The following is a 13,530-nucleotide window of genomic DNA, read 5'->3' on the forward strand; positions in this document are numbered from 1 at the left end:
GGTTATTATCCAAGTTTAATGGCAATATATCTATCTTATAGCATCTCAGGAAGGGTCAAAAAGCTAGGAATACAGCTGGAAGGACCAATGACTACTAAAAATCCATCTATTTCATCTGGCCAAAGTGAGACAAAATTAGACCACAAGTGACTACTGGTCTAAACGGATGGATCATGGTAGGGGGGTCAAAGAAGGAGGATGATAGGCAGGGAATGGGTGCTGGAGATGAGTGAGGGGAAGGAATGCTATGAAATGAATGGCTGGGGTCTGTGAGTTGCCCTGACTGCGTAGAATGAGGGGAGTGGGCTAAACCCAGAGGAATGGCTTGGTGCTTGTGAATTTGTCGTTAAGGGGCACTGTACACCTCACAATTTTAAAAGCAATGTCTTCAAAGGACAGAGAGTAGGGAGCTCTGACAAAAAGGTTGTGAACTGGCTGACCGGCGAGGGGAGGAAATAGTATGAACTAGTTGCATTTAGTTTCTTCGGTATGGAAGAGGTTGAATTGTTAATATTGGTTGAGGGCAAGTTTGAGGGGTGTTCAATTCAGTGGCTAAAGATGAACAAATAGAAGGGATACTACATTCTGGCAGGCTGCATGGGGAGAGGCGAGATGCAATGCATTGAATGTTGGGAATCATGTTGGACTATGGCTGATAGACATATTTGGTGTTGGAACATAAGAGGGCTGAATACCCTAAATAAGAGAGACACATTATTCTGAGAATTACACTGAGAAGGTATATATGTAGTTGCTTAGCAGAAACACATTTGAGGTTACAGATCAAATCAGGATGAGACACAGGAAATAGCCTGCTTATAACAAATCAAGTAATAGGAGCAAAATAGATGGAGTTTCATTGCTATTCAACAGAACTTCAAATGTAATATTGTCAAGGAGGGTCGTTTTGTCATTATTAAGGGACAATTGGAGGGAGAATGTAAGGCATTTGCCTCAATGTATGCATCTAATACAGGGCAGGATAAATGTATCTTGACATTCCTACTTACATTGAAGGATTTCAAAGAAGGGAACTCTTTAGTAGGAGTAGATCTAAATGTGATCATGGATGGTATCTATGACTACACCTGTGCAGTCCAAATCTTCAATAGCAGGGCAGGCGCAGGTTAAAATTATGAATTATCTACTTGAGCTTGGTCTAACAGATATGGGATTAAGCACATTACTCATATTTGACTCTATCCTATTCAAAGATCGATTCTATTTTTGTCTCAGGCACCCATATTACATAGGGTGAAATCAGGAACCATGTCAGATCATGCTCCATTCAGAATAACCTTGGCAGTTATTGGAGTGCATTGGAGCCAGAGAAATGGAGATTGGAAGAATCCCTAATGAGTGACATAGCTGTGAGGGAGAATCTTAAAAACGTGATTGAAGACAGTTTGGCAACAGATGATGCAGATGACAACATTGGAAAACCACTGGGATGCAAATAAAGCAGTGGTTAGGGTCTTTGCCTCTGCTGCCTCACTGAAACATGTTCAGTATTTATGGGAATATGGGCCAGAAAGGGTGCTTTTAACTTTAGAGAGACAACACAAAGAAAAGGCCTTTGGAGGGATATATAGAAAATTGGTCACAATGAGAGGACATTTAAACACTTTGCCGGTGGCTAAGGCTGAAAAACTGTTGTTAAGAGCCAGACAGACATTTTATAGACAGGGAGGATGCTTGCAATAGTTTACAAGCTAGGGAAAATAAATCTTACATTCAAATGATCAGCAATGAAGTGGGGATAGAGAGTGGAGATGAGGAACATAAAAGGGAGACGTTTGGGAGTTTTTAAAATCAAAATGTGTACTTCGAGGGAAAGGTCGACATCAAGACACAGAATACATATTTTAATTCAGTATAATTGTCTAAACTGATTGAATACCAGAGCAGTTAGCTGAACTCTTCCATTGATTCCAATGAGTTTTGGGGGTTTATAAATATGTTAATGGTTAATTATAGGAACCCTACAGCTGAGCTAAGTATGAATGGGACCCTTACAGTACAGTACTTTTCTTCACTTTCTTCATCTCTTGATACTTTTTATCGTCTCCTCTCCTTTTAATCCATCTCGTAGACCTTCTCAACCTTGGTTTTCCACCCACCTCCAGTCAATGCAGAGTGCCTTAAGCTGTCTGGAAAGGCGATGGCTTCGTTATAAACACAACAACGACTTTAAAACCTATAAATCATATCATATCTTACATGATGATTGTCTTCTAGCTGCAAAAACAATCTTATTTCTTGGATATTCTTCATGTACTGTCAACTCATCCACAATTTCTTTTTTTCAAACTCTCTCTCATCTTCTCTCTCCTCCAACTCTGGACCCTTTCCTCAACTCCTCTCTATCTGCTTCTGACATTGTTTCTTTTTTCTCTTCCAAGTTGGCCTCTCTCCACCTTGCTATCGATTCTTCTCTGTCTCCTTCTCCAGTATCATCATTTTCATCTACTCTTCCTCCGGTTACTTCTACTTCCCATTTTTCCACAATCACAAATAACGACATCTCTCTTTTGATGACTCGTGCTCATCCTACTGCTGCACCTACTGGTCCTATTCCATCGGTCCTCATCTCCAAGGTCTATCCCTCTCTCCAATCTTATCTCACATCCTTCTTCAATATTTGTCTTCTAACCTCAACTTTTCCTTCCTCCTTCGAGCACGCTTCCATTATTCCTATCTTGAAAAAACCCTCTGCCAATCCCTCTCTTGTTTCTAACTTCCATCCTATTTCTCTTCTCCCATATCTATCTGAGCCACTCGAACATCTTATCTATCTACAAGTCTTTTCATTTGTCTCTAATAATTCTATTCTTCCTCGTTTTCAATCTGGTGTTCAACCCATGCACTCAACCGAAACCTCTCTTGTTACAGTTCTACATTAGTTGCTTACAAACCGCTACTCTAAACACTATTCTATTCTCATTTTATTAGATCTTGTTCATGATGTCCCACAAGAGTCTGTTTTAGGGCCTTTCCTTTTTTCTCTTTATACTTCTCCTCTTGCTAACGTTATTTCTTCTTATGGTTTATCTCACCATTTCTATGCTGACGACACCCAGCTCTTTCTGTTGGTCTCCTCCTTCTCATCTGACATTCATACCCAGCTGTCGTCATGCTTAATGGCCATCAAATCATGGATGTTCTCTCATTACCTTATAATTAATACTACAAAAACAGAATTACTCTTTTTCCCTTCTACTGCTATTCCCTCTCCTATTCCTCCTCCATTTGTTTCATTTCCTCCTTTTCAATTTTTCGTTGTATCCGCTGCTCGCAATCTGGGACTCTACTTTGACTCTGCTCTATCATTTAAACATCATATTTCTATCTCTTCTCGAGCCCGTCGCTATGATCTCTTTAATATTACAAAAGTTTGCTCTATCCTAACCTTTGGCGCAACTAAATTACTCATATCATCTTTAATCTTTTAAAGTCTCCATTCTTCCACTGCACTCTTTGGTCTCCCAACTTCTTGACTTGCTCCCCTAAACTTTGTTTTAATGCTGCTTTTCGGACACTCTTTTGTCTGACCTCACATGAATCATTATCCTCTGCTCTTCTCACTTTGGGTTGGCTTCCTTTCCATGCACAGCTTACATTTTATTTTATTTGCTTGTATTTAAATCACTGTATGGTCTTACTCCTGATTATCTTTTGTCACTGGTCTCATTCTACACTCCTCACCGTTCCCTTCACTCTAGCTCTCAGTTTCGGCTCGTAGTTCCAGCCCCTCCCTGTGCCCAATCACGCTTTTGCACTTTTGCTCACCTTGCCTCCCTGCACTGGAAACTTCTTCCTCTTTCTCTACGCTCTATCACCTCCTATCCTTTATTTCGCAAATCGTTGAAATTGCATTTCAGGCGCCCAATGTCAAGCGTCATCTGTTTACTTTGTACCATGTTTACACTTTTGCTATGTTAAGCGCTTTGGATTAAGGTGCTATATAAATAGCAAATAAATACAAAATACAAAATGTGTTGCTGTGAAGAGGGACGAGAAATTTATTTTTCGCATTGGTCCTGGAGACATTTGATGAGAAATTAAGGGCTAATGAAAACATATCAGTGATTACAATTGGGAAGATGGATCACAAGATGAGCCTCTTTGCAGACAAAATTATATTATATTTGACAAACCTGGTGATATGTTTGAAGGGAGTGATGGAGGAGATTGACGGCTTTGGGAAGTAAATATAAATGAGGACAAATTAGAGGTACTAAATCTGTGAGTTCCAGTTAAACAAAAACGGGTGTTAAGAGGATATCGCTTCCTTCAGGTGGGCAGCATGATTTATTAGGTACCTTGGGATAAGCATCACTCCATGATAAGCAACCATTCAGCAGGCAATTTACCCAGGGATATTAAAATCTTATAAGATATATATAGATTATTAATATTATTGTTATTGTTATTATTGAGATTTATAAAGTGCTAATGAAGGCCCAAAGGCATCTAGGCGCTAGTCGAAACAAAAAAACAGAAATCCGAATAGCAGAATGTCTGCAGCGAAAAAAGTACTGTGAGGCTCAAAATAGATGGGTTTTTAGAGCCTAGCGAAAATTAAAACAGTCCACAATTACCCAGAGCTGAAGGGGGAGGGAGTTCCAGAAAGAGGATGCAAGGACAGAAAAATACCTGCCCCCCCAGCCTGGCTGTACAGAATCTGGGGACCATCAGTAAACTGTGTGAGGCAGTCTGCAGCTGCCGGGTAGGGATATATCTAATCAACTTTGATTGCAGATATTGGGCGCAGCATTATGAAATGTGCGATGCACAATACAAAGAACCTTGAATACGGTTCTTGACTGGGAGCCAGTGAAGCTGGCGAAGAAGGCCAGAGAAATGGGACATTCTTGTAGCTTCCAGTGCCTGACGTGCTGTGGCGTCTTGAAGCAACTGCAGACGGTGGATCAAAAGAATCGTGTTGACCGAGATAGGTTTTGTTGCAGTAATCCAGGGAGCCCATGATCGATGCAGTCACCAGCCTGGGCCACAGCTCCAGAGGCGAAGAAAGGCAAGGCTTGCCTCAGGATTTTCAGCGTAAGAAAACCAGAGCTGCACGGTGCCAAAATTTGAGTTTCCCTGAAACCAGATGACAGTAAAGTAATGCCCAGACTCTTCACCGAATCGCAGGGTTTGGAGCAGGGTTCCAAAGAGTCTGGCTAGAAATCCGAGGACCAAAGCATGCAGTGGGTGTCAGAGCCAACCACCAAGATCTACGTCTTTTCCCCATTCTGCCCCAACCAATTCTTTGCCATCCAGTTGCCAAATTGAAAATAGACAGTTTTTCAGTTTTAAATGGGGGTCTGACATACGCGAGTTCTGGCGGGAAAGCAGTTTGGTATTATCCACAAAGGTGCACAAATTGACCTCATGTTCAAAGATGAGCTCTGCCAAAGGCTGAAGATAAAGGTTAAACAGTAGCAGAGACAAAGAGGAACCCTTGGGCCCCTCACAAGAGAGACCTACAGGGTCCGATTGAAATGGGGAAAGACACACTGATTGAGCACGACCGTTAGGTCGTGCTCAATCAGTGGAAACCCAGAAAAGCCCACATTTTCCAAACGATGTAGAAGAATTCCATGGTCGACTATGTCGAATGCCACAAAGAAGTCAAATCAAAATCCTGACATCTCTGCGGTACTGCAACAAGGCAGGATCATCCAGAACCGAGGTCATAACTGATTCTGAGCCGATGCAGGGTCTAAAACTGGATTGAAAAGGGTGTAGAAGTTGATGAGATTCCAAAAAGTGAGAAAGTTGTGGCGTGACTATTGTTTCCATCAGTTTCATCAGAAACAGGAGAAGTAAAGTTGGCCGGTAGTCATCAGTCAGGGCTGAGTCCAAGTGAGGCTTCTTCAGAAGAGGAGTAACCAAAGCATGTTTGAGATCTGCCAGATTGGCACTCGTTGAAAATGAAAATTGGGGAGTGGTGGTAAACAGAGGGATAACCGTCTGCGGCAATGCCTGAATGACCCTGAATGGCTAAAGGTCAATATGGAAAGCCAAATTAATTTTACATGCAGCACAAAATACTTCCTCGTTAAGAGGGTCAAACTGAAATGGTTACCACAGAATTTCCCTTCTGGAAGAGTCGGAAGGAGAAGGATCCGCTGTAGGGTTAGAATCAATACTACCAATAGAATGGCGCATCTTGTTCATCTTCTCAAAGAAAAAGCGGCTAATTGCATTGCATTGTGCTTGCATTGTGCTTGCATTGCATTGCATTGCATTGTGCTTGCATGCAAGACAGATTCAATGTTGGTGAGGGCAAAGCCGAATGTTTCTTTGTAACTTTAAACAATTCACGCAAACTGCAGGAAGCTGATAAAATACTTGGTATACAATTGAGATTTTGCTGACTTTATAGCCTTATGGTAATGCAGCACAGACAGCTTGTATAATTGGATCATAATTGATCCGTCATTTGCGTTCTAGATGACTGCATGTTTGTTCAAGTACTGTCAGCTCAGGGGAAAACCAGAGAACTGAAGATTTAGAACGAATATTGCTAGTTACTGCTAGTGCAAAAGTCAGCTGAGTTTGCCATAGCTTTAAGAAGAGCATTTTTCGGTTCACAGTTCTCTTTAGCTGTAAAGTTGTTAGTGCAACCCACAAGCCACAAGCCACAAGCTTGTTGGCCAGAAAGATGGGGCAGACTTTATTCCAATGCTGACGAGTGGCTGTAATTGTGTAGAAGCAGTAGCGAACAGTGGGGAGGGCAATAGTAAAAGGGATGACAAAATGGTCCGTCCAAGTCACTGGAAGAGGTTTATAAGGTTTATAAGTCGCAGTCAAGGCATTTTCAGAAAAAATCATATCCAAAACATTTCCCCGCTTGTGGGTAAGGAGATGGTTTCCAAGGGGGAGAGACATATCTGACAGGGTGGCAACTAGCTTCTTAGCATGGGATTAGAAGGATCGCTGGGCCACATATTAACTTCTCACATCAGAATCCGCTTAGGATGGGAGAGAGCCAATTCAGCGACCAGATGAGCCCGATCATAAACAAAATAAGAGAGAAAGATGGCGGCTGGTAGACAAAGAAAATATGTATAGTATCGTTAGGAGCAATATTTAGACCAATTAAGAAAAGCTTGCATGGTATATTTTGAGCAAGAGGGATTGATGTGCAATGTAAAGTGGCAAGATGAATCAGAGCCAAGCCACCCCATAGATAGAGGATGAATCCGAGCTGTTTGGGATAGCCATTATAAAAATGAACGTTATTCCCAGACTGATCTATTTATTTTAAAATATACCTCGAGCAAGACCAAAATGTATTCTCAAAGAGATGCAAGTTGACATTATGATATATGTTTTCAGCAAACCCCTGCGCTTTTGTGGATGCACAAAGGCCACTTGTTCATTTTCACTAATTACATTTCATTTACATAATTAAAAAAAGAATGTTCAACCATACTTAAATCTCCTTAAAGCAATGTCTCAGCTATCAGGTTCTGTTGAGGCTTAACTGCAGGTACACATTTTGTTGACTTTTGTGTCTCTTCAGCCCATAATGACAGGATAGTTTCTGCATCCATCAATATGTATTACTTGCTCTGAGCCATTTACAGCAAAAATGTAGGGATACCCATACAAATGTTTACATTAATATTAGAAACAAAATATTTATTCACCATTTTATACTGCTGGCATTACGTATCAGGCTGCCTTTTTGGTACAAAGAATAAAACACCACCCAAACTTTACCCATTTCTGAAAATCAAAAACGGACCACTTACCAATGCTTAATTTTCCTTGCTACCTTATGCAACATACTTTTTTTTTATCACGAACCCTTCAAACTATGTTCTGGCTGATTTGTATGCAGTTGCAGGGTTTTATGTCTTCGGAGCACATTATTTCAAATATAACATTATGTAAAGTATCACAAAAGAAGTGGACAAACAATTGATACTTTAGAAAATATGTACACATGCTGTAGGTTTCAAAGTCATTGCAAATTAAAAGCACTTTTTTTCACCAAATAGTATTTGTGTTAACATTTTACATTTACCTACAGTAAAATATTTGGTCTCTAATATATTTTGGAGTGGTGTGACTGGCTAGCTCAGGTGACCCGCTGCTTGAGGGAGCCTGCCTTCCATTGCTGCTGCTAGGAGGAGGAGCCCAGCTGTCTGCAACCCTGATCACTGCATCTAATCTCACTTGCTGCACGGAGCACGGCACAGAGAGTGGTGTGAGGAGTGGTTAGCTGTGGTTGTCTGGGGTGATGGGGCTGAGGGGGCCTTGATCTATCTCCCCACCCAGGGGTGGACTGGCCTATAGGGAACTCTGGAGATTTCCCGGTGGGCCTCTGTACCCTGGGCCTCTTTTCTGTGGTATTTCCAAATGTCCTCATAGGAAAAGCATTGGGGCTTGCTGAAAATGTGTCATGTGGGGACACTTTGAACTTTATTTCCAGGGCCTCTTTTGGTCCCAGGTAATTATTTCCAGGGCCTTTTTTAATTCCCAGTCCAGCCCTGTCCCCACCCCTATCTATCCACTCTATTTTCAATACTTTGTCAGTGCGACTCACAGGAGCGGGTGTGACCTCATCTAAAAACATACTGTGAGTCTGGTCAGTATTATTACCAATCAAACTGAAATCTGCTTAACCAGGTCTGTTGAAAGGACTAGAATGAAGCTGGCCAGGGGCAGGAAGTTGGGTCTAAGCAGTGCTAAGGTGGGCAAGACTAGTACTAATTCTACAACAACGGCCAGCCTCCCACGCCAGACTCGGCTTTTCTCCTATCAGCCAGGTGGCTAATCCGGTGAATTTACGTATGGGCTATTTTGGGCCACACCTGTCGCTAAAAACTCACTCAATTCTACGACCCCCCCTTTGTCCGACGAATTGCCGATTGCACCCTCTGAGCTGTTTTCAGGCGAGATCTACGCAAATACTATGACCTCTTTTCTCACCAACACAGTACCCATGCCCCAGGTTCTACCACGTCCTGCACTACCTGCATCTAATGACAGGGAAGAGGAGGGCCCGGCAGCACCCACTCAACTAGCGCAAACAAAGGCGTTTCTCGACCTAGATTGATAACAATAACTCTCTACTAAATCTTGTAATGAACCTCCATCGGAATTCTTTCGGACCAGCAGTGAAAAATGCCACTCTAAATTCTTCTGTCCTTTACAATAACATCATTGGAACCCAACCATCAGCTACACCTGATATGCAAAGGCTGCCTTCGTCATCTAGCTCATCCAGCAGCTACGAAAATGACACTGAAACCGTGAGTGAGGCAGAGGTCGGCCAGGGATCGCCGGACTCCCCCAATGCCCGCCCCGCCTATAAGGCACTGCAGACAGGAGGAGCGAGTCTGCGCCATGTTGGATGTAATAGTTGCCTGACTGGATGCTTTACTGCTGCTATGTACTAACATAGCAAAAGAACAAAGCAAAATGAAGACAATGCTGACTCAGTGGGTGGGAATGGCACAGGCCTGTAGCAACATGAGATCAGTAGTGCCGGCGTTGGAAGAGACTTCCATTCCAACGAGGCATAGCCCATCGAGCAGCATTCAACCTACGACTCGCAATACATCGGAAGCAGGCAAACAGGCACCTAGCACTTTTGGTCCCACAATCGATTTTACTAGCCAAGCTCAGCCTTTGTCTTGGCTTGCTCAAATAAATGGGGGCTATTCGGATGTATTATCCCCGGACACAGTGAATGTGGACGCCTTGACTAAAGAACTGGAGAAGTCTAGCCCCAAAGTCACAAACTGTCAAGGAATGGAGACCACTTGCAACATGCTCTGAGGAAATCTACCCAGTCCCATCTACACCCAAAAAGTCATAGTGTGATTGCCCCATCTGTAACCATGCAGGAAGTAGGAGGCAGAAAGCCCAAGAGGGGGGGGGGACTCATCAACATGATGCAAGAGCCGAGGGCCCAGCCCCTAACCACGGTTACTAATATCCTTCCTAATGGCACAAAAAGGCAAGTCGACCTGCAGGGCCAGCTGCAAAGGTGGTTACTACCGGGCGAGAAAGCAAGCAACACGACAGTGGCCCAAGATGAGTCCCCGGGTGGGAGCCTCGACTTCCCTCCATTTGCATTAGCTATTGCTCCTAGGACCCCGGGCAATGGACAGCACACAGAGCCACATACAGGGCGGACCTAAAACTCAATGGTCCCAAACCAGCCAGCAGCCTGAAAAAAGGTAGGAACAAAGTTGACAACAAGGTGGAGTCGTATTATGACCAGACAGTCCAATACGGGAATGGGATCAAATTGGAAGAACTTTCCCCATTCGACTCTAGCCCATTTATGAACCACAGCTTTTTACTGAACCTTTTCCAGTGCATCTCACCGTTCAGGAATATAACAAGCAGAGAAATAACAAGGATTTTCCTGCCGAAAGTCTACAGTGCTACTAATTGAACGGTGGTGGAGTTCACCACCCCAGCAATCACAGCCCTCCTGAGCCTCAATCACCATGATATAAAACAACTGGGATTTCAAATGACAGTTTGTAGGAAAGCAAGTGGCCCCACTCAAGAATCTGACTTGTTTCTCGAATCACTGCACTTGCACTGTATATCGAACATAGATATCTCTACACCCCATAAGGGCGGGCCAACGGCCCCAAGTCAGCAATTTGGAACCTTGACTCTTTTGAGGGTCAGGGTGGGGGTCAAGCATGAATACCAAAAAAAGGGACACCATTGAGTTGGGCATCTTGGAACTCGGGGGGCTTTAACTCCTTCCTGTATAACCCCAATGGCCTAAAAATGTTAACCACCAATGATGTATTCCTATTACAGGAGACATGGTGCATGGACAAATTCTGGGTGAATGGTATAATGTTAGCTGCTTGCCGGCCAAGTGGAATCCCAGCGGGCGAGCAATGGGAGGGTTGGCCATAGGGGCAAAAGTCACTCTAAATATGGTTCCCCTAGTAGTTGGCAATAACTGTGAGGATGTAAGCCAAATCACAGTCAAGCAGAAGCCTGCAATGTGTTTCAAGGACGCCAGCGACCCTCCCGGGTGAACGACAGAGCTGAGGAGGCGAGGCTAAGCCTGTGGTATTAACCTTGACTCGTGAATGAAAGCCGCAGAAACAAGAAGGGAATGCACACAAACAGTGTGTCAGTGAAAGACATGAAAGGCCAGTTTGTGCCAAGGAAAGATTGAAGCTGCAACAGTGTATCTTACAATTGAAGGATGCGCACATGCTGATGAGAAGCAAAAGAAAGTAAACCAGTGATGACCTTTTAAGTTGCCGATAACTGTGAAGCCAGTGATACAGAATAGCGGAAGTGGTCTGACGAAAGGAAGTAGCCCACTCGAAAGTCTCAGCAAAATGTTTTGATGTCTTGTTATAAAGTGGAAAAGTGAACAAACTCTGAAATGCGCAATGGTCAAGATTAACCCCGGCGAAAGGGGAAGTGAAAAGGTGAATGCTGTAAGAGAAAGATTTCTTTGAACTTTTGTGCTTGTGGTATGGAACTGCCAAGACCAAGAGACACTGGGGCAAATAACATAAAGGGAGAGCTGGAGTGAAAGTCGAAGTGGTCGTCTTTGACGTAAGTGAAGGTTCAGAGCCTGACTGAGGGAGACCTCAGTGAAATAAGTTAGGGGAAGGGAACCGCTAACGAATGTGAATAAAGCTTGGAGAACCCCTGCAAGCAATGTGATTGTGAGGTCTGAGCCCGGCTGAATGAGATCTACATTGAAAGAGATACTTTTGGGTTGTAAGATCCGAGCCCGACTGAGGGAGAGCTACGTGAACTATTGATGCCTTGAGAGTTGAGAGGTCTGAGCCCGACAGAGGGAGAGCTACGTGAACCTTTGTTGACCTGTGAAAGAACTTGTGGAAAGCCAGAATAAGTGACTTGAACGTGGAAGGCCAAGTGGGCCTGCACCCACGTTTTGAACTGCCTTTTTTTGATAATCCGAGCCAGAGTGTGTCATCCTGTTTACGGGGGGATGCACCTTACTTCCTGCTGTCCAACGTGGGGAGGAGAGCTGACTTAGCCACCTTGATCCTTTATGTTACAACACTGATTTTCCTTTGCATACATATTCCACTTTACACACTTTTTGTATAAGAGATAGGGCATTCATTAGGTTTTGTGATAAGCCATTTTGATTTGACAAAGACTGACCAGGACTGTGATTTCTTTATTCTTTGATGGTAGAGATTACTCCTATCATAGCTATCGGGTAAAGTAGGAGTTTCTCCAAACCCCAAGAATTTAATAAAGGTTTTGAAACCTGTAACTCTTGTGTCAGTGTCATACTTGTGATACCATACCTCCGTTACAGTGTGGAGAATGTTTGAGCACTTGTCTACAGTAATTCAATGCTAGTTCTCACAGCGGAAGACCATTTTAAAGAGATTAAAGGGCTACATGTGGCATACTAGGTGGAGAGGAAACCAACCTGCAAAGATCCAAGAGATAATTGGTGATATTAAAAGATCAGAAGTGAACAGAATGTTTAACTCTTGGCAAAACAAAAGTTAGACTAGTGCTTTAGCCCTTTGGATCAGATGAGAGAAGAGTTAGAACTCAAATTAATAAAGAACAGGAAAATAAGAGTTGAGTGAAGGTTCACAAAGCGTTGTGGAGGCAGCCACAGATCTTATTCAGGAAATACTGTACACCTCTTGGTCTGTCTACTGCCATGTGGTTTTACATGACTTCAAACCCTTTGTAGCTTTGGTTGTGTTCTTCTTACCATGGTGTGTTTGTTCCAGGCAAATAGGCAGACTGATTAGGGAAGATCTTCCTTTCCTTCAAATCTGATTTTCTTTTAAGTGTTCTTAAGTGTGCACTATCTTCATGTCAAGGAAGCCAACCAGAAACAGGAGGCACATCCCCAACCTATTTGCACTTCACCATTACTTAGTGCGAATACCAGACGAAGACAAATTTTTAAGAAAGCGCAGATTCTCTATATTACATAGGAAAATGCAAATGGAATGAAAATAACATATATGGAAAATGGGCTCAAACTCAGAACTTGGTCGTGCCTAGTTAACAAGGCTGGGAAAGCGACTTTAGCATAAAAAAAGCTATATTCCAAATTGTGCTACTGGTTGCAAAGATCTTGCTCACCTATAGATGTGGATTTCAACTCCTCCTTGGAGCAGTCCGAATCCCCATTTGAAAGCTCCTCCACTTTGACAAGATTCTCTATTTCCTGATCATCTTGAAAATGCTCTAGGACTGCCTCCTTCCAATCTTCAACCACTTCTATAATCTCAGGTTTCACAGTGACAGACTCTATGTTGGAGATTTCAACATCTTCATTCGCCTTAAAGTTAGAGCAATCAACTACAGGTGATGAATTACATGTTTTCATCTGTGAGACATTGCCTGAAAAAGATAAATATATAAATGTTTCACACTGCAATATTCAAAAGGATTATCCCACAAACACATGCAACAAATTTAGAGAAAATGTGAGTGCTTCTCTAGTGAGAACGAACATGGTTGAAATAACTTGTTATATGGGATGTATCCCACACTGGAGGGTCT

General features: G+C 42.8%; 1 protein-coding gene across 1 annotated transcript in view; it reads right to left on the minus strand.

The window, feature by feature from the left end:
• LOC138577721 (uncharacterized) overlaps nucleotides 1-13,530 on the minus strand; it is a 160,432-nt gene that overhangs the window by 64,494 nt on the left and 82,408 nt on the right. The window contains exon 2 of the mRNA XM_069649651.1: nucleotides 13,108-13,368. Coding sequence (XP_069505752.1) covers nucleotides 13,108-13,368 — 261 coding nt within the window. The remainder of the gene's footprint in view (nucleotides 1-13,107; nucleotides 13,369-13,530) is intronic.

This window comes from Ambystoma mexicanum, chromosome 1p, assembly GCF_040938575.1.
Source record: "Ambystoma mexicanum isolate Mex_15411 chromosome 1p, UKY_AmexF1_1, whole genome shotgun sequence".
Lineage (NCBI taxonomy): Eukaryota > Metazoa > Chordata > Amphibia > Caudata > Ambystomatidae > Ambystoma > Ambystoma mexicanum.